General features: G+C 43.4%; 1 protein-coding gene across 1 annotated transcript in view; it reads left to right on the top strand.

Annotated features, from left to right (window-relative positions):
* The window catches only part of ralgapa1 (Ral GTPase activating protein catalytic subunit alpha 1), a 338673-nt gene that overhangs the window by 174517 nt on the left and 140808 nt on the right, over positions 1–23348 (top strand). Inside the window, 5 exon segments of the mRNA XM_038790243.1 lie at positions 2575–2683; positions 2780–2890; positions 8692–8760; positions 8853–8987; positions 10274–10457. Coding sequence (XP_038646171.1) covers positions 2575–2683; positions 2780–2890; positions 8692–8760; positions 8853–8987; positions 10274–10457 — 608 coding nt within the window.

The following is a 23348-nucleotide window of genomic DNA, read 5'->3' as shown; positions in this document are numbered from 1 at the left end:
TTTCCCTACTATTGCCATCAAACTAACAGGCCTGTAGTTCTCCATTCTCCCTCTTCCTTTTTAAATAGTGGAATTACATTCTCTACTTTCCAGTATGCAGGAACCTTACCAAATTCTGAAGAATTTTGAAAGATAACTACCGATACATCCACAATCTCTCTTGCCCCTCCTTCAACACTCTGGAATGAAGTTCATCTGGTCCGGGGAATTTATCAACTTTCAACCCAGTTAACTTTTCAAGTAAAACCTCTTTACTAATACTAATTTATTTTAGTTCCTCAGTTTCACGAGTCCCTTGGGTATCTAGCATTCCGAGTAGATTTTCTGCATCTTCCTCCGTGAAGACAAATACAAAGGAACTGTTTAGTTTCTCTACCATTTTCCTGTTCTCCACTATAAATTTTTCTGCGCCCACTTGTAATTGGCCCAGATTTGTCTTAGCTAATCTTTTTATTTTTAAGATATCTAATGAAGCTTTTACAGTTTACATTTATGATCCCTGCTAGTTTGCATTCATATTCTACTTTCCCTTTGATAGGTTCTAAATTGCTCAGGCTTACCCCTTTTTTCTGGCATCCATATAAGCCATTTCCTTTAATGTAATGCAACCTTTAACTTATTTCATTAGCCACAGTTAGAACATAGAACAGTACAGCACAGAACAGGCCCTTCGGCCCTCGATGTTGTGCCGAGCCATGATCACCCTACTCAAACCCACGTATCTACCCTATACCCGTAACCCAACAACCCCCCCCCTTAACCTTACTTTTTAGGACACTACGGGCAATTTAGCATGGCCAATCCACCTAACCCGCACATCTTTGGACTGTGGGAGGAAACCGGAGCACCCGGAGGAAACCCACGCACACACGGGGAGGACGTGCAGACTCCGCACAGACAGTGGCCCAGCCGGGAATCGAACCTGGGACCCTGGAGCTGTGAAGCATTTATGCTAACCACCATGGTACCGTGCTGCCCCTTGTTGATTTACCTTTCCCTTTGGGTGTTTGTGCCTCAAAGGAATGTATATCTGTTGTAGACTGTGTAGTATTTCTTTAAATACTAGCCATTGCCTGTCTATTGTCAAATCCTCACACGTTCATAATTTCCTTTCTTCGGATTTAAAACCCTAGTTTCAGAATAAACAAATGCATTCAAACTTAATGCAAAATGTTATCATATTATGGTCACTATTTCCCCAAAATGTCTTTACAGCAAGATTATTAATTAGCCTTTTCTCATTGCATGGCACCAAATCCAAAATAACCCGATCCCTAGTTGACTCCTCAACACACTGCTCCAGAAATCCATCTTGGATGGACTCCAGGAATTCCTCCTCCATAGTATTAATGCTGATTTGGTAATCCAGTCTATTTAATTTACCCACGTTACATGCATTTTTAATTTCCTAGTTTATGGGGTACCCAATATTTCCATTACAGTTTGGTGGCCTATAAACAACTTGCACAATGTTTGCTGCCCCTTGCTGTTTCGTAGCTCCACCCAAACTGATTCCACATCATGATCCTCTTTTGCTAATGTATTTTTTCCTTATTAAGACTGCTACCACCTCCGTTTTCTTTTTGCTTATCTCTCCTAAATGCCAAATATCCTTTGATATTTAGTTCCAAATTTTGGTCACCCAATCTTTGCCACTGCCTGAGGTAATTTGTTTGCCACTGACTACAATATTCAGACCACATGGTTCTGACAGCTACAGTAGGGTGGTTAGATTATTCTGTTTTTGATTTTGGAATGATCTCAACAGGAGATTACGGTTAAAGTAACTTGCGTGAAAGTTAACAACAAATAGAATTGAATTTCTGTTGTCTGGCATGCTCAATGAATAGGAGGTGCTGGATCATCTAAAAAGCTGGTTAACTAAGAGGCAAGACAAGTTGGGCATTTTCATCTAGTCATAAAATACTTGGGTGATCTCACAGTGATTCAGCTGTTTACGTCCCGTGAGAGATGCGGGAGCACGCAAATCAAGTGAGTGGTGTCACATGCTGCAGAAGAGTGGGAGGCTGAGACGGACAGAGAGTAGGCCACTGGTAACAGCTAAGAACTATCCATTGGTTTCACACTAATTATCATTTGCAACAGTGGGACTGACAGGGAGTGGTGAACATAACCACTCAGCCAGGAATGAGCAATGACAGTCACCTACAGTCAAAACAAAATTCCAGTTGTCACTGTGACCAGTAACTGAAACTTTACTGTTTCTGAAATATCGAATATAAATTTATATTCAGTATATGTAAGGGCAACACAGTGGTGGTGGTTAGCATTGCTGCCTCACGGCGCCGAGGTCCCAGGTTCGATCCCGGCTCTGGGTCACTGTCCGTGTGAAGTTTGCACTTCCTCCCCATTTTTGCGTGGGTTTCGCTCCCACAACCAAAAGATGTTCAGGGTAGGTGGATTAGCCACGTTAAATTGGAAAAAATGAATTAGGTGCTCTAAATCTTTTTTAAATATTTAGTATATGTATTTATATATGTATACTTTTATGTCATTCACCCTATCTGGAAATCTGATATTTACATGATGTGCATTACCAACTCTCTTTTACAGATGTGTTGCCCTTTGCAGCCTCGGCATTTGGCTCTGTGAAGAATTGGTACATGGTACTCACCATCCTCAAATTAAAGATGCTCTAAATGTAATCTGTGTAACCTTAAAGGTAAAAAATATTTCTATGGTGATTTTTTACATTTCAGTCCTGCTTTTGAAAATGCATAGAACAATTTTAAAAAGAAAATTGTTAATGTATTTACAGTTCCCAAACAAAGCAGTTGCTCAAGTGGCTTGTGATATCTTGCATTTATTGATCAATTATGTGGACAGACTTCAGAATTATCCACCAGATTCTCCCAAAAAAATTATTGAGGTAAGATGCATTTATTTATTCTGCTCATGAAAAATACTCCTACCTGTAATCATTTATCCAATGAAGACTGGAGTCAGTATGGTGTATTGTAACCAGTTAAAGTTTATTTGTGAATCTAGACTTGCATTGAGTAACTAGATGCTGGTTAGCTTACCATTGAATAGTAATTCAGATTTCTATAGAACACAGTAAAGTACCACAAGGCGCTTCACAAGAGAGTAAGCAGGCAAAAAGTGATACTAAGCTTAAAAAAAAGGAGCTATTAGAAAGGAAAGCTTAACACTAGGCAGGTTTAATAAGCGTTTATGAGAAAGAGGGAAAGTTGATGAGGCAGAGATTTCTGGAGGTAATTCCAGAGTTTATGGCCTACACTCCTGAAGGCACAGCTGCCATTGCTGGATAAAGGGAGTGAAGCATGCATAAAAGACTAGAGTTCTTGAATGTTAATGATTAAGTGTTGTGGTAGAAAGATTCTTTTTTGACAAATGACAGTGCACCATGTTAATTTTAAGTAGGCTTCAATGAAGTTACTGTGAGAAGCCCCGAGTCGCCACATTTCGGCGCCTGTTCGGGGAGGCCGGTACGAGAATTGAACCCGCGCTGCTGGCCTTGTTCTGCATTGCAAGCCAGCTGTTTAGCCCACTGTGCTAAACCAGCCTCTAAATATCAGCAGTGTTCTGATGGGATATGTTTTATTTTACGAAATTGTCAAGTAGGTGCTATCTGCTGTTGTTAGCCGGAATTTAGTGGCCTTGGCTGCCCCTAGGTCTTAAAGTAAGCTTTGAAGTTGAAATTGGAAGAATAGATTGAGAACTACTAGAGAGGAAGCCGACAAATAATTGTAAATCTAAACTGTAGAAACTTGACGTATAAAGTATAAAATAGTTGGTTACAAGAAAAAGAAGTTTGGAATATATAGGCTAATTGGAACTTGAGCCGCTTCCCATATGAATCATATTCCTCATTTAAATCTACTATCCAAACCGTTTATTGCATTCTCCCTCAACTGCTAGTTTAACTTCTTCTTAAATGCTTCCAAGCCATTTGCTTCAACCGCTCCCTGTGGTAGCATGTTCAACATTCTCACCACTCTGGATGAAATAACTCTCAGACAAGAGTTACAGGGAGGTAACCACACCCAAGGCACAGGATAAGAGTAGCTGGGTTACAGTCAGGGGAAAGAAAACGAACGGGCAGACAGTGCAAGGATCCCTCATGGCCGTTCCCCTTCAAAACAAGTATACCGTTTTGGATGCTGTTGAGGGGGATGACCTACCGGGGGAAGGCCCCAGCGGCCAGGTCTCTGGCACCGAGTCTGGCTCTGGGGCTCAGAAGGGAAGGGGGGAGAACAGAAAAGCAATAGTGATAGGAGACTCAATGGTTAGGAGACTAGATAGGAGATTCTGTGGTCGCGAGCGAGACTCCCGGAAGGTATGTTGCCTCCCGGGTGCCAGGGCCATGGATGTCTCTGATCATGTGTTCAGGATCCTTAAGGGGGAGGTGAGCAGCTAGAAGTCATGGTGCACATTGGTACCAATGACGTAGGTAGGAAAACGGGTGTGGATGTAATAAACGTGTTTAGGGAGTTAGGCTGGAAGTTGAAAGCCAGGATAGAGAGTTGTCATCTCTGGTTTGTTGCCAGTGCCACGTGATAGTGAGGCTAGGAATAAGGAGAGAGTACAGTTGAACACATGGCTGCAGGAATGATGTAGGAGGGAGAGCTTCAGGTATTTGGATAATTGGAGTGCTTTCTGGGGAAGGTGGGACCTGTACAAGCAGGATGGGTTGCATCGGAACCAGAGGGGTACCAATATCCTGGGAGGGAGGTTTTCTACTATTCTTCGGGAGGGTTTAAACTAATTTGGCAGGGGAATGGGAATCGGATTTGTAGTCCAGAAACTAAGGTAGCCGATGTTCAGGACGTCAAAGCGTGTAGTGAGGCAGCGAGGAAGGTAACACTGACAAAGAAGAGTACTTGCAGGCAAGAAGATGGGTTGAAGTGTGTATACGTAATGACCAGGGCAAGTGATAGATTTGTTAGCGGGGGAGCAGTTCACTTTCACTTTAGTAATGGAGAGGGATAGGTGCATGCAACAGGGCAAGGTTTACAATTGGGGGAAGGGTAAATACGATGCTGTCAGACAAGAACTGAAGTGCATAAGTTAGGAACATAGGCTGTCAGGGAAGGACACAATTCAAATGTGGAACTTGTTCAAGGAACAGATACTACGTGTCCTTGATATGTATGTCCCTGTCAGGCAGGGAAGAGATGGTCGAGTGAGGGAACCATGGTTGGCAAGAGAGGTTGAATGTCTTGTTAAGAGGAAGAAGGATACATATGTAAGGCTGAGGAAACAGGGTTCTGACAGGGCGCTGGAGGGATACAAGATAGCCAGGAGGGAACTGAAGAAAGGGATTAGGAGAGCTAAGAGAAGGCATGAAAAATCTTTGGCGGGTAGGTTCAAGGAAAACCCCAAGGCTTTTTGCACATATGTCAAAATATGAAAATGACTAGAGCAAGGGTAGGTCCGATCAAGGATAGTAGTGGGAGACTGTATCGAATCTGAAGTGATAGGAGAGGTCTTGAACGATTACTTTTTTTCAGTATTACGAATGAGAGGGGCCATACTGTTGGACAGGACAGTGTGAAACAGACTGGTAAGCTCAAGGAGATACTTGTTAGGAAGGAAGATGTGTTGGGCATTTTGAAAAACTTGAGGATAGACAAGTCGCCCGGCCCTTACGGGATACATTCAAGGATTCTATGGGAAGCGAGATGAAATTGCAGAGCTGTCGGCAATGATCTTTTCGTCCTCACTGTCAATAGGCGTGATACCAGGAGATTGGAGAGTGGCGAATGTCGTGCCCCGTTCAAAATAGGGAATTACAGGCCAGTTAGTCTTACTTCAGCGGTAGACAAAGTAATGGAAAGGGTACTGAGGGATAGGATTTCTGAGCATCTGGAAAGACACTGCTTGATTAGGGATAGTCAGCACGGATTTGTGAGGGGTCGATCTTGCCTCACAAGTCTTATTGAATTTTTTGAGGAGGTGACAAAGCAGTGGATGTAGTGTACATGGGTTTTAGTAAGGCATTTGATAAGGTTCCCCATGGTCGGCTTATGCAGAAAGTAAGGAGGCATGGGATAGTGGGAAATTTGGCCAGTTGGATAACGAACTGGCTAACCGATAGAAGTCAGAGAGTGATGGTGAATGGCAAATATTCAGCCTGGAGCCCAGTTACCAGTGGCGTACCGCAGGGATCAGTTCTGGCCCTCTGCTGTTTGGGATTTTCATTAATGACTTGGATGAGGGAGTTGAAGGGTGGGTCAGTAAATTTGCAGATGATACGAAGATTGGTAGAGTTATGGATAGTGAGGAGGGCTGTTGTTGGCTGCAAAGAGACATAGATAGGATGCAGAGCTGGGCTGAGAAGTGGCAGGTGGAGTTTAACCCTGAAAATTGTGAGGTTGTCCATTTTGGAAGGACAAATATGAATGCAGGAATACAGGGTTAACGGTAGGGTTCCTGACAATGTGGAGGAGCAGAGAGATCTTGGGGTCTATGTTCATAGATCTTTGAAAGTTGCCACTCAAGTGGCTAGAGCTGTGAAGAAGGCCTATGGTGTGCTGGCGTTCAGTAGCAAGGGATTGAATTTAAGAGCCGTGAGGTGATGATGCAGCTGTACAAAACCTTGGTACGGCCACATTTGGAGTACAGTGTGCAGTTCTGGTCGCCTCATTTTAGGAAGGATGTGGAAGCTTTGGAAAAGGTGCAAAGGAGATTTACTAGGATGTTGCCTGGAATGGAGAGTAGGTCTTACGAGGAAAGGTTGAGGGCGCTAGGCCTTTTCTCATTAGAACGGAGAAGGATGAGGGGCGACTTGATAGAGGTTTATAAGATGATCAGGGGAATAGATAGAGTATACAGTCAGAGACTTTTTCTCCGGGTAGAACAAACCATTAAACAGAGACATGAATTTAAGGTGAATGGTGGAAGATATGGGGGGATGTCTTAGGTAGTTCTTTACCCAGAGAGTAGTGGGGGCATGGAATTCACTGCCTGTGGAAGTGGTTGAGTCGGAAACATTGGGACCTTCAAGCGGCTATTGATAGGTACATGGATTACGGTAAAATGATTGGGTGTAGATTCATATGTTCTTAATCTAGGACAGAAGTTCAGCACAACATCGTGGGCCGAAGGACCTGTTCTGTGCTGTATTTTTCTATGTTTTTTTTCTATGATTCAACATGCAAGAGTGCAGCATGGTGGCACACTGGTTAGCACTGCTGCCTCCACCAGGGACCCAGGCCCGATTCCAACCTCGGGTTACTGAATGTGTGGAACTTGCACATTCTCCCTTTGTCTGCATGAGTTTTCTCCGGGCGCTCTGGTTTCTTCCCCCAGTCCAAAGATTTGCAAGTTGGGTGGATTGGCTATGTTAATTTCCCCTTAGTGTCCAAAAATTGGGTGGGGTGACAGGGATAAGGTGCAGGACTGAACCTGGGTTGGATGGTATTTTAAAGAGTTGTTGTCAACTCAGTGGGCCAAATGGCCTCATTCTGCACTGGGATTCTATGATTTTTTTTCCTTTTGAAATACATGCTGACTATAAATTGTAACTTGCTGTTTTTATTTATTTAACTACAGTGAGTGCTTTAATGACAGTGTGCAATGTGTTATGTTTTGTAAGGTATGGATGTATGTTATATATGCACAATTGTATGAATATAGGTATACATAAAATATTTACTGTTTTTAACTAATGACTATATTGGAGGTGAAGACAGTTTTCCACTTTTGCATGGACAATGAAGCTCTCGTCTGTTTTATATTCTACTCTGTTCATCAATATATTTCTCATTTCTGGATGTTCTTCTATTCTCTTCAGTAAGAATCCCATTACTTCTCGTATCACATGTTAAGCTGACTTGCCTACATTTCCCTGGCCACGTTCTGTCCCCCTTCTTAAATATAGAAATTACACTCACTATACCAGTCTAGTTCTCAAGAAGACGATGCACTGGCACTGAAAAAAAGAAGTAATGTATCTGCAATAAAAAGGCGAAATAAAGTAGCACGCTACAAAAAATTAAGTCCTGTAACACCACATCATCGAGTGTAAAACAAAGTGGTGCAACCAAGTGACAATATAAAAGAGTGACAGAAAGCCCAGTGCCCAAATATGAAGGTTGATGTAAAATTGAAATTAAGTATTAGTAAAGGAACAATGCTTTTATTGAGCATACAGTTCAGGCCAAACACTTCCCCAGTATGAGGATCAAATTAAAAGCAGACTTTCTTTACTTCAGAAGCCTGCAAACGCAATGCTCCCCTTTCCTAAATTGAGACTTAATTCTCACAACCCCTTTTGTCACTCTCCCAATCTCTCCTTTTCACTCTTTATTTCCCCCTCGCCCTCCCCTTGTAGTCTCCTCTCATGCTCCCTTTGATCTTCTCATATGAACTGCTCCTGATTTTTACTATCCATATGGAATGCCAGAGGAGACCAATTAGGTAAATCTAAATACGACTAATGAATCTGGTCAGTTATATTGTTTCAGTAAATTTGCTTCATTATAACAAAACATAAGCATCAGAAACATCCATTGCAGGCCTCTGACTACCATGAACACTAGCAGAGCAAACTTGTTTTTCTCTCTCCCCTTTCCAAGAGAGGAGTTGCTGAAAAATCTTGTGAAATATAACTGTTTTCTTATATCTGTAAAAATGATTGCCCGCTTTGGCTGGCCAAGATGAATTTTATTTTCACGTGAACATTACTTGTGTTTTTTCATTTAGATATTGGTGGCAACAATTACGTATCTTCTACCTGGTACAGAGGTGTCCCCACATGAGCAAGATAAAAGGGTAAGCGCAGGGACAATTGGACATGAGCAATAAGGGGGATGTATACAAGTTTTATTTGTTGTTAACTTTGTTTTGTGACTTAACCTTCACAGCTAGTAGTCTCACTGTTGCTTTGCCTTTTGGACTGGTGCATGGTGCTGCCTTTAAAAACACTACTGCAAGTTGTCCAAGCTGCAGGACAAGATAAAGACAATTCTGACAAATCCATTCTCAGTTGTATTTACAAGGTATACTTTAATAATATTTTTAATAAATATTGAAATTTATATTCTAATGGTTATACTGAGATTTTTGCATTGTGACATATTTACCTTTAAGGTGATGGCTTTGGCAAATATCTGGTACTGGAAAAAAATCACGCGTTTCAAACTAGCAACTGTTTCCCAACATTCTATTTTGTTTTCCGGAAATTGTTCTTTATTTAGCCCAATACTGAGGTTGTGTTGCCCTCTTACCTAATCACTATAAGTTAATAAGGTCTATTGAATTTGACTCGCTCATCTTCTTGCGAACGTTGACATTGGTTTGGATCTGCATTTCATTTTGTACAAAAGGAAATTCTTGAAGTTTTAAAACAGATTTGAGAAATGTTATCAGCATCTTGGGCCTCATGATCAATAGTTCATTTTTTTAAGACCTGTGACACAGCTACTGACATGGTGTGTGAGAATGCAGTGGAAATTACTTTGTGAACTCTGAGTCAACTTATTTTTGTTTCATTAAATTAGTTTCAGGGAAATTGTAACTTTAATCGACCTCTATCCGCAAAGCAAACATTAGTATGTTAATTGAATTGCCTTTAATTGTAAGTTCTGTTTATTATTCACTTGCACCAAAATTAATCTTATTCCCCCCCCTCTAAAGTTGACTGACAATTTAATAGCATATCAATTATTTTGTTATTCTTTACCGTCCCTCCTCTTACTTTAACTAGATATAAAATGCAATGTTACAATTTTCATCTTCAAAATTAATTACCTCCGGCTGTCAAGATTACATTTTATGTTAAGAAGCAGTTCACGTGATCATGGCTTTTTTGTCCACATAGAAGATTCTTCCCTCCTTTTTGTTTCCCTTTTGGTAAATTGGTTTGCTGTAAATTAGTGATAGGATCCCTACCTCTGGGCCAGAAGCTCAGGGTTCAAATCCTCTTCAGGACTCGATGGCCACGGAAGGTGAATTCATAATATGGCTAAACAGGTGATTATCAGTCTTCCAATATACCTGATGGCAGGTGGGTAAGAGCTGGAGAGGTGCCTGGTCAGCTATACTACTAAATGCAATGGCATACCATTGCAGTACTTTGGCAAACATAATCATGGACCAGTCAGTGGAAGTCCAAGGTTGCTAATGCCCTCTTTGGCATGGTAACTGAAGGACAAGGAGTTTAGCTGTAATTTCATAAATTAACCCATAGTACCATTTTGGTGAGACAGTTCACTGTTTTGTAACAATCTTAGTGGTAGGTGTTGATCTTTAATTGTAAAACATCTTTGCTGTCTTTTGTCAACAGGTGCTGCATGGCTGTGTGTATGGAGCTCAATACTTAAGTAATCCTAGATACTTACCTCTGAACTTATCAGATTTAGCCTCTGTTGAATATGATCCATTCTTACATTTGGAAAGCTTGAAAGAACCAGAACCTTTGCACTCCCCTGATTCTGAGCGCTCATCGAAACTCCAGACTGTCACAGAGGGTATGTACCAAGATGAACCAAAATCTTGCATTTGGATCCTTTCAAATAACGAAGATGCATCTTGCAGAATGGCCAGGTTGTGTGGTGATCATACTTGGCAACCAATCTAGAGGTCAACTGTTCAATCTCCCATGGCAGTTTCATGAAATTTAATTCTTAAATCTGAGCATCTACAGGCTAAAAAAATTACTATTTAAAAATAACAAATAACTAGCTCATGATTTTATGGATTTTACGGAAAGTTTAAGTATCATTGCTCCCCAGTCTGCCCGTGGTTGATTCTTAATGTAGCTTAGGATGGGCAATAAATGCTGCCTTGCCTGTTCCTCACAATTCAAGAACATTTTCTTTTTAAATCTCACCCAGAACTTGGTGTGTATCTCTATGTGCATTTCTGTTTTGATTCTGGAAGAACCCAGACGGGTTCTTGGGTGCGGGTTGGGGGTGTGTAAAATGGAATGGATGGGATTCCCCCGGGACCCTGCCCGCCTAAATCCAGACACAATTTCCGGGATGGGTGAGCATGTCAGCGAGCAGGAAACCCATCCATTCACCTATTACAGCCCTCTCGGGCATTATCCCACCCATTTAGGCCAATGGGTAGGGTGGGAAAGTGACATTTACACTTTTTCCGCATCTTAGGAGGAAGGGAGAGACACCTCACGCTGCAGAGTTGGGCCCCCCAACTCCCAGGATGTTGGAACTCGGGGACGCCATCCCCAGGCATCGACTACCCTCCTGCCCTTGGGACTTAGCCTCAGGCAAAGCGTTGCAATACCTCTTCTGGCCACTGTAGCGTGTGCCTTGCTGGGTGAACAGCTGTCAGCCAATCTGATTGGCTCACAGCTCTCAGGCGTGACATTTTTCCAAAGGTGGACAGAAGGCCCGCCTACTGCTCAAGTGAGCATTAAATTGAAGTGGGTGTTTAAGAGTTGCCGGTTGCGGGTTAGGCGCCGATTATCGAAATGGCGAGCGACGATCACGCGTCATGCTCCAAATTCTCCACCATGATGCCACTTTATTTAACACTCTGCTGTTACCTAAACACAGATGTAAGCATTTGAAACATTATTTTCAAGAGATGTATTTCCCAATCGTGATCAAATCATGGAATGGTTACAGCACAGGAGAAGGCCATTTGAACCATTGTGACTTCACAAGAGCCACTCCACCGCCTTTTCCCTGTAGCCCTGCAGAATTTTCCTGTTCACGTAATTGTTTAATTCGCTTTTGAAAGCCATAATTGAACTTGCCTCCAGTGCACTCGGGTGGGGCATTCCAGACCCTAATGATTCACTGTGTAAAAGAGATTTTCATCATGTTGCCATTTCTTATTTCATTGCTAATCACCTTAAGTCCGTATCCTCTGGTTCACGAATCTTTTACCAGTGAGGACAATTCCTTCCCCTCTACTCTGTCTTGAATACTTCTATCAAATCTTTACCCAATCTTCCATTCTCCAATGAGAACAGTCCCGGCTTCTCCAATCCTACGTGTCTGAAGTTCCCCATCCCTGGAACCATGCTCAATAAGCTATTATTATTATTATTATTAATAATAATCTTTCCTGCACCCTCTTAAATGCACTTGCCTGCTTCCTGAAGCGTGATGCTCAGAACTAGATGCAGTACCCCCCCAGTTGATGCTGACCAGTGTTCTACATAGGTTTAATCATTTCCTTGCTTTTGTGCTCTATATCATTTGATAAAGTTCATGATTGATAATGTTTAGTTCGGGAAAGATTAAAGTTTAATGGTAGAAAATGGAATACTTGAAAATAAAGCTGTTGGGCATGTTGACTGAACCAGTGAATAGCTAGAAAAGTAAGATCTCAAAATAGCAGATGAGTTACTTCACTGGACATGTGATGCCTACACTACGTGCAGAGAAGTGCAGTCCAAAGATGTTTTATTTTGGGAGTTGAAGCTGAATTAGTTTTAAACCATTTAATGAACCATGAGAAGCTACGTCATCATGAAGGTGGGTGGAGCTTAAGAAGGTTCTAGGTTTCAATATATCTGCATTTGCTGGAAAAGGTTAGTTGCAGTTTGGACTTTGTGTAATTTACAGCTCACAGATAAGCCCTGGGGGCCATTTGGTGCAGGTGGGGGTCACTGAAGTCCTGGCGAGCTGAGGAGGCGGACCGAAAGTGGTTCGTTCCGTGCTAGAGGTTAATACTCAGAAAAATATCTGGAGCTGTTTACAGCTCCGTGCAGCCGGGAGACTGGAGTTCGGAGAAACCATCGAGCAGTGCAAATTTAGTGAAGGTAGCAGTCTGTGAAAGAGCTCGAATTGTACTGGAAATTAGAGGTGGGAATTCAGCTTTGTGAATTCAGTGGAGCGCTGTCTCTGAGGAAGATATTGTGTCACCATGAGGTGAACAGTCATTGAAACAGTCCATGTCTGAACAGCTTTGAGTGAATTCAACAAGCTATGTCTTCGAAAGTGAAAAGTTAAAATCCTTCCTGAGGGAGACACAGTTTTACTCGCATTGTGACTCACATTGGTCACTGGATGGGATGGATTGCTGAGAAATCCCTGGGATCTGTCTTGGTCACACTGCCAGTTCATGTGCAGTGTGCTGTGTTCAATCACAGTTAGTTTATTATTTCATATTTACCTTATGTTCATTCTGAATGTTGAGATTGCAAGATAGATATGCACATTGGCACAGTGGTTAGTTATGCACTGCTGCCTCACAGCGCCAGGACCCTGGGTTCAATTCTGACCTTGGGTGACTCTGTGGAGTTTGCACGTTGTCCCAATGGGTTTTCTCCCGGTACTCAAGTTTCCTCCCACACTCCAAAGATGTGCAGGTTAGGTCACGTTTGCAGGTTGGCCATGCTAAATTGCCCCTTAATGGACAAAAGTTGGAATTATGGGGATAGGGTGGCAACCTAGGTAGGATGCTCGTTCAGGAGCTCGATGCAGATTCGATGGGCTGAATGGCCTCCTGCACTGTAGTGAGCTGCCTTTTTGAACCACTGCAGTCCTTCAGGTGTAGGTGCACCCGCTGTGCTGTTAGAGAGGGGGTTCCAGGATGTTGCTCTGGCGACAGTGAAGGAAATGCAATATATTTCCAAGTCAGCGTGGTGAGCGACTTGGAGGGGAACGTCCAGGTGGTAGTGTTCACAGATATCTACAGCTCTTGTCCTTCTAGATGGTAGTGGTCGTGAGTTTGAAAGGTGCTGTCTAAGGAACCTTGGTGAGTTACTGCAGTGCTTGTTGTAGATGGTATACACGGCAGCCACTGTTCGTTGGAACTGCACCCATCCGGACAAGTGGAGAGTATTCCATTACACTCCTGACTTGTGCCTTGTAGATTTTGGACAGGCTTTCGGGGGGGGGGGGGTCAGGAGGTCAGTTACTCGCCATAGGATTCCTAGCCTTTGACCTGCCCTGGTAGCCACAGTATTAATGTGGCTAGTCCAGTTCAGTTTATGATCAATAGTAACCTCCAGGGTATTGATTGTGGGACATTCAGCGATGGTAATGTATGTCACTGAATGTCAAGGGGCGGTGGTTAGATCCTGTCTTGTAGTAGATGGGCACTTGTGTGCTGCAAATGAAACTTGCCACTTGTCCACCCAAGCGTGGATATTATCTAGATCTTCCTACATTTGGACATGGACTGCTTCATTATCTGAGGAGACTCGAATGGTGCTGAACATTATGCAGTTGTCTATAAACATTGCCACTTCTGATCTTATGATGGAAGGGAGGTTAGTGAAGCAACTGAAGATGGTTGAGCATAGGACACTACTCTGAGGAACTCCTGCAGTGATATCCTGGAGCTGAGATGATTGGCCTCCAGCGGAGAGTTTTCCCCCTGATTCCCATTGACTCCAGTTTAGCTAGGGCTCCTGCTAGCCATACTCAGTCAAATGTTGCCTTGATGTCAAGGGCAGTTACTCTCACCTCACCTCTGTCATTTAGCTCTTTTGTCCACATTTGAAGCAAGACTGGAATGAGGTCAGAAGCTGAGTGACCTTGTGAGGGGGAACCCAAACTGGCCATCCATGAGCAGGTTTTTGCTGAGAAAGCGCCACCTGATAGCACTGTTAATGACTCCTTCCATCACTTTGCTGATGATGGCTAACTGCGATTTCAAACTTTGCCCACCTTAAATTAAAAGTTAGATGGTGCAGACATCTTTGCAATTCTGGACACACAATAGCGTCAGTGGATCAGGTGCCAGTGCATGGACTGAATATTGTAATGGTCCTTCCTGTTTCTCCTTGTTTATTCCCTGTCGATTCCCTTGTTTTCCCCTTTCTTTCCCCTTTCTAGAGGCTGGTTTAGCTCACTGGGCTAAATCGCTGGGTTTTCAAGCAGGCCAACAGCACGGTTCGATTCCCGTACCAGCCTCCCCGGACAGGCGCCGGAATGTGGCGACTAGGGGCTTTACACAATAACTTCATTGAAGCTTACTCGTGACAATAAAGCGATTTTCATTTTAATTTCATTTCTTCTTTCTTGCTGTTACATTTTTGACCAGTGGTTGACTTATAGACAGGTGTCTTTAAGACAGCCTTCTATTTTGGATGGAAAATTTTCAGACTGAAGACCAGTTACCAGCGGTGTACCACAGGGATCAGTGCTGGGTCCTCTGCTATTTGTGATTTTTATCAATGACTTGGAGGAGGGGGCTGAAGGGTGGGTCAGTAAATTTGCTGATGACACCAAGATTGGTGGAGTAGTGGATGAGGTGGAGGGCTGTTGTAGGCTGCAAAATGACATTGATAGGATCCAGAGCTGGGCCAAAAAATGGCAGATGGAGTTTAACCCTGATAAGTGCGAGGTGATTCACTTTGGTAGAAAAAATTTGTATGCGGATTACAGGGTCAACGCAGGGTTCTGAGAAATGTGGAGGAACAGGGAGATCTTGGGGCTCATGTCCACAGATCTTTGAAGGTTGCCACTCAAGTGGATAGAGCCTTGAAGAAGGCTTACAGTGCGTTAGCGTTTATTAACGGGGGCTTGAGTTTAAGAGCCGCGGGTTTATGCTGCAACTATATATGACCCTGGTGAGACCACATTTGGAGTATTGTGTGCAGTTCTGGTCACCTCATTATAGGAAGGATGTGGAGGCATTGGAAAGGGTGCAAAGGAGATTTACCAGGATGCTGTCTGGTTTGCAGGATAGGTCTTATGAGGAAAGGTTGAGGGAGCTAGGGCTTTTCACTTTGGAGCGGAGGAGGATGAGAGGCGACTTAATAGAGGTTTATAAGATGATGAGGGGGATAGATAGAGTGGTCGTTCAGAGACTATTTCCTCGGGTGAATGTAGATGTTACAAGGGGGCATAACTATAAGATTCAGGGTGGGAGATATAGGAGGGATGTCCGAGGTAGGTTCTTTACTCAAGAGAGTGGTTAGGGTGTGGAATGGGCTGCCTGCTGTGAAAGTGGAGTCGGACACTTTAGAAACATTCAAGCGGTTATTGGATAGGCACATGGAGCACACCAGAATGACAGGGAGTGGGATACCATGATTTTGGTTTCGGACAATGCTCGGCACAACATTGAGGGCCGAAGGGCCTGTCCTGTGCTGTACTGTTCTAAGTTTGTTCTATGTTCTATTTTAATTCAAAAGAAAGAAGTGATGGCCTGTGCCTTTAAAGGAACAGAATGCAGAAGGCTCTGCTGTTTTAGACTGGTTATTGGAGATTAGTTTACCTCGATGATGACTCATTTTGATTGTGGTGGTGGCCAATAAATTGGCCCAAAAGGATGGGTTCTGCCTGTAACCATTAGTGACGGAATCGAATCCCACTGAAAGAATTCAGAGACCTAAGGAGCTATCAGTTTCGTTTTGGCAACTTGAAGGGAAGACCCACTCTCTTTTCACTCTGTTTTTCTCCAGAAAGACGGCACGATAGCACAATGGTTAGCACTGTTGCTGCACAGCTTGAGGGTCCCTGGTTTGATTCCCGGCCTGGGTCACTGCACGCTCTCCCTGTGTCCGCACGGGTTTCCTCCGGGTGCTCCAGCTTCCTCCCACAAGTCCCGAAAGACGTGCTTGTTAAGTGAATTGGACAGTCTGAATTCTCCCTCTGTGTACCCGAACAGATGCCGGAATGTGGCGACGAGGTTATTTTGCACATTAACTTCAATGCAGTGTTAATGTAAGCCTACTTGTGACAATAAAGATTATTATTATAAGACTGTTTCTGACCTGGTAGAAAACCTGCATCAATTGGTTTACAGGAGAACCATTACAGGATGTGTAGGAAAGGTTCAGAATCTGATAACTCCAGAAATATCCAGCTAATTCTCAACAAACAGCCAGTGTGAGAACCAACTTTCTCTGGAGAAAAGGCTGGTATAAACCAACCAATTCTTTCTCCAGAACAGGCAGAGGTCTGGAAGCAAAGTTTGATGTGAAGTAAGGGACCTCTCCAGGAGAAGCTGAGAGTAATATTGCTGAACTGCAAGATAAATCACTGCCGGCTGTAAACCAGAGACTTTAATTCAGAAGCATACTGTGAAAAAAGCATGGTGCGAACCACCATTTGAAGCAAAGACTCATCTTACGACCTTCGCTCTTGTTATTTTCACCCCCTCTCGTCGTGTTTGTTTGTGTGTGGGGGTAAAGAGTGGGACAGTTAAAAGGGTAGTAGGTTAGTTTGATGCTATTCAGTTCCATTTACTGCATATTTCATCATTATCCTTGTTATAAATAAGCAATAATTGAGTTTTAACTTACAGACCTGGTGACTAATTATTGGGTAGCCAAGGACCAAAGATTTCAGCAATGTTTATATGAATTATTGGTTAATTCAATGGTGTGACTCCAGGGCATGTGGGGTTGGAATTGGCAGTGCGTGCTTGCCCAAGGTGGTGTCACAGTGTTGCCCTGGTGCTTGGAGCTTGTTCTTCTGGCAAAACAGGTGATGAGCTCATGTTATGTGCATTTGGTAAGGAGAAGAAGCCTTTGGAATTGACATTTGTAATTCCTTCCCTGCCAAAAGTTCCATCCCAGAGATTGGAATCTCTGCCAGCTCTGGCTTTGAAGGCTCAGATAAGGATAAGCCTGTCCTCTTTTTGAATACCACAGAGAGCTTAGTCAAGTTTAGCATAGAATTCTTCCTTGGTTTCATTGTCAGCATGCCGAATTGGGGCATATGCACTGATCATGGTGGTGAATTAACTCATGCGAGTCTAAGAGTCATGCGGCGCTCATTTCATCCAAGAGGCAACCTTGGAAGCAGATTCACCAGTTCTTGATGGCAAATCCAACTCTGAAAACTCGGCATTCTTCTTCTGATTTCACTTCCCAGAAAAAGGTATCGCCACCTCAGAGTTCCTTGAGCAGTCCCTCTCCAGCTCACCAAATCTCACTCAGAGCGACGATGTCATATTGTCAGAGTTCTTGGGTGACAAATGCAGTGTGATGCACGGGATGTTTACTCGCTGGTGTATCCATGACAATCCTGATGTTCCATGTCCAAGACTGTATTATTTGTGTCTTTTGTGTGTTTCTACCGTGGAAGGTGATCACTCTGGATGTGGCTATCCATTTGTGAGAGGTGAGACAAACTATTATCAGGGCACCTTTCATAACCGGCTTCCCCAATAAGGAGTGAACAGAGTGGAGTCTAAAGAAGGCTACTGAATTGTGATTGCAGCTGCAGAAAGGCACCTCTCCCTCGTCCATTTGCTAGATGATTGTCTTGTAACTACCACATCTGTCTTAATCGTAACTCAAAGCTTCCGGACAACAATCCTGCTCCCGTCACCATTTTCTGGTTACCAAAGGGCTCGGGAGATGTGCTCGGAAAGAAAGGCGGCTGTGCGCGACTTCTTTTCGTAAGGAGAAATTGTTGCTTGTCTGCTTCCAAGTGTATCTTAACAGAAGAAAACCTTGATTTAATGGCAAGACAACCAAGATGATTGGAGATTTTGTTCTGCTGCAGTCGTTGTCTGCCAGAACAACCATTGAGATGTTCTAGATGGCAGATAGTCTTCCTCTGTTTTTCCATGAGGACATGTTTGTCAGAGCCCCAGGACATGAGGCGCCCCAGAGTACTTCACCCAGTTTTAATTAATCCTTTGGAACTCATTGTTCAGTTTCCATGGCAAGGGCGAAGGGATTGACTTTAGAACTCCATTGGTTGATCAAGTCTTTGTCCGTGCCCGGAATCAGAAATATGTCCCCACCACCAGAGCAATGTAACCAAAGATAACCACAGGCTGCTTCCCTTTTGAGGGGGAGAGCTGACTGGTGGTAATTTAACCTGAGGATCATTTCACCTTGGGGGCAAGGTTAAGAGGCAGGCTTTCATGAATAACCTCAGCTTAACGGGGATTGAACCCTTCCTGTTGGCCTTGCTTTGCATCATGAACCAGCTGGCCCCACTTTGCATCATGAAGCAGCTGTCCAGGAAACTGAGCTAAACCAACCCCAGAGCAATGATAGGGCAGATGACGATTAGACCAATCATGAAACGAAATGAAATGAAAATCACCTATTACAAGTCAGCTTCAAATGAAGTTACTGTGAAAAGCCCCTAGTCGCCACATTCCAGCGCTTGTTCGGGGAGGCTGGTACGGGAATTGAACCGTGCTGCTGGCCTGCCTTGGTCTGCTTTCAAAGCCAGCGATTTAGCCCTGTGCTAAAGCATCCCCTGGTTATCACCATAGTCGTTCAATTATGTCTGACAATCTGGCTCCCAAGCAGTGGATTTAACAGTAGAGATGTCCACAAAAGATCAACATCGAAGTTCTGAAGGATCCAATCAAAAAGAGACCAATTCCAACAATACTACAGGAAAGAACTTTCAAGCTTCAATCAAGAATAGAAGAAGAATGTCCACAAATCCAATATCATCAGTGCCTGCAAAGAAACACTCCAGTTTTCCTCTTGGGAAACATCAGGATTGACCTGTTGAAAATGATCAGGCAATCCTTCAACTGATTGATCATAAATGCAAGACTTTCTGCTTTTGGCGGAATGACCCAAGTTCAAAACAAAAGAACCTGCCTTACCAACAAGTGATGGCTGAGGTGCAACAGTATACTTGCTACATGAAGAAGGTGCTGGACAGACATGGCAAAGAAAATTAAATGTCATGAATAATATCCATGGTTTTCTCACGACTATTTATGGCTCAAATATTTGAGGACTAGCTCTTCTGAGGCCTAAGGATGGGCGCAATCTGACTAAGGAAAAGGAAGCTGTCAATGTTCGATGAAGGGATCATTTTGAAGACCTTTTCAATTGAGAATCAATTGTCGACTAAGAGTGTTTCAACTCAATCCCACAACACCCAGTTAGAGAAAAGCTCGGAAGTCTGTCACTCTGCCAATCCTTACAACTCCATGCCCTTGTCCGAGAGGCAGGATTTTTCATGCAAGCTGTCTTTGGCCGGCTGTGAGATTTTCTGGTCCTGCTGTTGTCAACGGGATTTCCAATTGAATTTATCTCTTGCCACCATGAAACCCGTCATGGGGATGCACCGTCAGCTGGACAGGAAATCCCACCAGCGTAAACGGCCGGAAAGCTCTGGCCTACAGATCTGAAATGAAGAGGAAGTCCCAAATGATCTTGATGCTATGATTGTGATAGTCTTCAAGACAGGGACAAATCCAGCTGTGGAAATTAGAGTAATCTCCCTGCTTTCCATTTCAGGAAACAGCTGGATCAACTTATTACATTTGCTGAAGAGTTGTGCCCGAATCTCAATGTGGGTTTAGGCCATCAAGAGACACAGCCAACATGATTTTTACTGCTCGCCAACTGAAAGAAAAATGTTGTGAACAGCATCAACCTTTCTAAAAGGAGTTTTTTGACTTGACGGAGGCTTTCACTTCTGTAAATTATGAGGCACTCTGGAAGATACTGCTGAAGCAGGGATGCCACCCAAAGTTTGTTACCATCCTTCACCTGCTTCATGAAATGCCAGCTGTGATCCTCAACATCAGATACTTTACAGAGCCTTTTTAGGTAAAGACGAGTAGAACAAGGTACGTCACACTCCAACTTTTTTTCAAGTTCATCGAGTAATTTCAGACGACTCAAATTAAAAGCCAAAACCATCCCAACCTCAGTCATTGAACTCCAAAATGCTGATAATGCTGTAGCAAGTGCTGTATTGGAAACTAATCTCCAGAGAATCATCAACGTATTTACTGAGAAGGTGGAACGTGTGCACCACATTGGAAGACCAGAGTCCATGGTCTACCATGTGCCGTGATCCCTTCCTCAGTGTACAGGGCTGAAACAAGGACAATGTACAGGAGGCTTCTCAAAGCGCTAGAGTCCTACTATCATAAGAACATAAGAACTTGGACCAGAAGTAGGCCATCTGGCCCCTCGAGCCTGCTCCGCCATTCAGTGAGATCATGGCTGATCTTTTGTGGACTCAGCTCCACTTTCCGGCCCTTAATCCCTTTATTCGTCAAAAAAACTATCTATCTTTATCTTAAAAACATTTAATGAAGGAGCCTCAACTGCTTCACTGGGCAAGGAATTCCATAGATTCACAACCCTTTGGGTGAAGAAGTTCCTCCTAAACTCAGTCCTAAATCTACTTCCCCTTATTTTGAGGCTATGCCCCCTTGTTCCACCCGCCAGTGGAAACAACCTGCCCGCATCTATCCTATCTATTCCCTTCATAATTTTATATGTTTCTATAAAATTCCCCCCTCATCCTTCTAAATTCCAACGAGTACAGTCCCAGTCTAATCGACCTCTCCTCGTAATCCAACCCCTTCAATCCTCTGGGATTAACCTAGTGAATCTCCTCTGCACACCCTCCAGTGCCAGTACGTCCTTTCTCAAGTAAGGAGATCAAAACCGAACACAATACTCCAGGTGTGGCCTCACTAACACCTTATACAGTTGCAGCATAACCTCCCTAGTCTTAAACTCCATCCCTCTAGCAATGAAGGACAAAACTCCATTTACCTTCTTAATCACCTGTTGCACCTTAAACCAACTTTTTGCAACTCATGCACTAGCACACCCAGGTCTCTCTGCACAGCAGTATGTTTTAATATTTTATCATTTAAATAATAATCCCTTTTGCTGCTATTCCTACCAAAATGGATAACCTCACATTTGTCAACATTATATTCCATCTGCCAGACCCTAGCCCATTCACTTAACCTATCCAAATCCCTCTGCAGACTTCCAGTATCCTCTGCACTTTTCGCTTTACCACTCACCTGAAAACTTGGACACATTGCCCTTGGTCCCCAACTCCAAATCATCTATGTAAATTGTGAACAATTGTGGGTCCAACACTGATCCCTGAGGGACACCACTAGCTACTGATTGCCAACCAGAGAAACACCCATTAAACCCCACTCTTTGCTTTCTATTAATTAACCAATCCTCTATCCATGCTACTACTTTACCCTTAATGCCATGCATCTTTATCTTATGCAGCAACTTTTTTGTGTGGCACCTTGTCAAAGGTTTTCTGGAAATCCAGATATACCACATCCATTGGCTCCCCGTTATCTACTGCACTGGTAATGTCCTCAAAAAATTCCAATAAATTAGTTAGGCACGACCTGCCCTTTATGAACCCATGCTGCGTCTGCCCAATGGGGCAATTTCTATCCAGATGCCTCGCTATTTCTTCCTTGATGATAGATTCCAGCATCTTCCCTACTACCGATGTTTAGCTCACTGGCCTATAATTACCCGCTCTCTGCCTACCTCCTTTTTTAAACAGTGGTGTCACGTTTGCTAATTTCCAATCCGCCGGGACCACCCCAGAGTCTAGTGAATTTTGGTAAATTATCACTAGTGCATTTGCAATTTCCCTAGCCATCTCTTTTAGCACTCTGGGATGCATTCCATCAGGGCCAGGAGACTTGTCCCCATTAGCTTGCCCATCACTACCTCCTGAGTGATAACAATCCTCTCAAGGTCCTCACCTGTCATAGCCTCATTTCTATCAGTCACTGGCATGTTATTTGTGTCTTCCACTGTGAAGACTGACCCAAAAAACCTGTTCAGTCCCTCAGCCATTTCCTCATCTCCCATTATTAAAACTCCCTTCTTATCCTCTAGTCTAAAGGACCAATATTTACCTTAGCCACTCTTTTTTGTTTTATATATTTGTAGAAACTTTTACTATCTTTTTATATTCTGAGCAAGGTTACTCTTATAATCTATCTTACTCTTCGTTATAGCTTTTTTAGTAGCTTTCTGTTGCCCCCTAAAGATTTCCCAGTCCTCAATCTCCCACTAATCTTTGCCACTTTGTATGCTTTTTCCTTCAATTTGATATCAACACTACCTATGGAAGATATTGCATATTAAGTGGGAGAAGAAACACACCAACATCAGTGCCCTCTCGTATGCAGGCACCACAAGCATCGAGGCTATGATCATCTGCCATCAGCTCGTTGGGCTGGTCATATAGTTCTGATGTCAGATATCAGGCTCCCAAAGCAGGTCACGTTTTCCCAATTCAGTCTGGGCAGATGCACCAGAAGAAGACAGTCCTTCGAGGATTTGCTGAGAGCCAATATAAGAAATGCAGCATTGACATTAACTCTTGGGAGGCGAGGGGAGTACGGTGGCGCAGTGGTAGCACTGCAGGCTCACGGCGCCTAGGTCCCAGGTTCGATCCCGGCTCTGGGTCACTGTCTGTGTGGAGTTTGCACACTCTCCCCATGTCTGCGTGTGTTTCGCTCCCACAATCCAAAGATGTGCAAGGTACATGGATTGAACATGCTAAATTGCCCTTTAATTGGTAAAAATGAATTGTGTACTATAAATTTATTTTTAAAAACTCTTGGGCGACCATCGCCTTGGATTGAACCAGATTAGTGCAATGTATGTGGGAAGAGGAAAAGTAAGCGGTGGTGGAAAGAACACACCCATCACCCGAACTGAAGTCAGTAGATCCGGGGCGGCACAGTGGTGCAGT

Source organism: Scyliorhinus canicula, chromosome 2 (assembly GCF_902713615.1).
Source record: "Scyliorhinus canicula chromosome 2, sScyCan1.1, whole genome shotgun sequence".
NCBI classification, from domain to species: domain Eukaryota; kingdom Metazoa; phylum Chordata; class Chondrichthyes; order Carcharhiniformes; family Scyliorhinidae; genus Scyliorhinus; species Scyliorhinus canicula.
The sequence above is the reverse complement of the archived record's forward strand: the minus strand, read 5'-3'. Positions and strand labels throughout refer to the sequence as shown.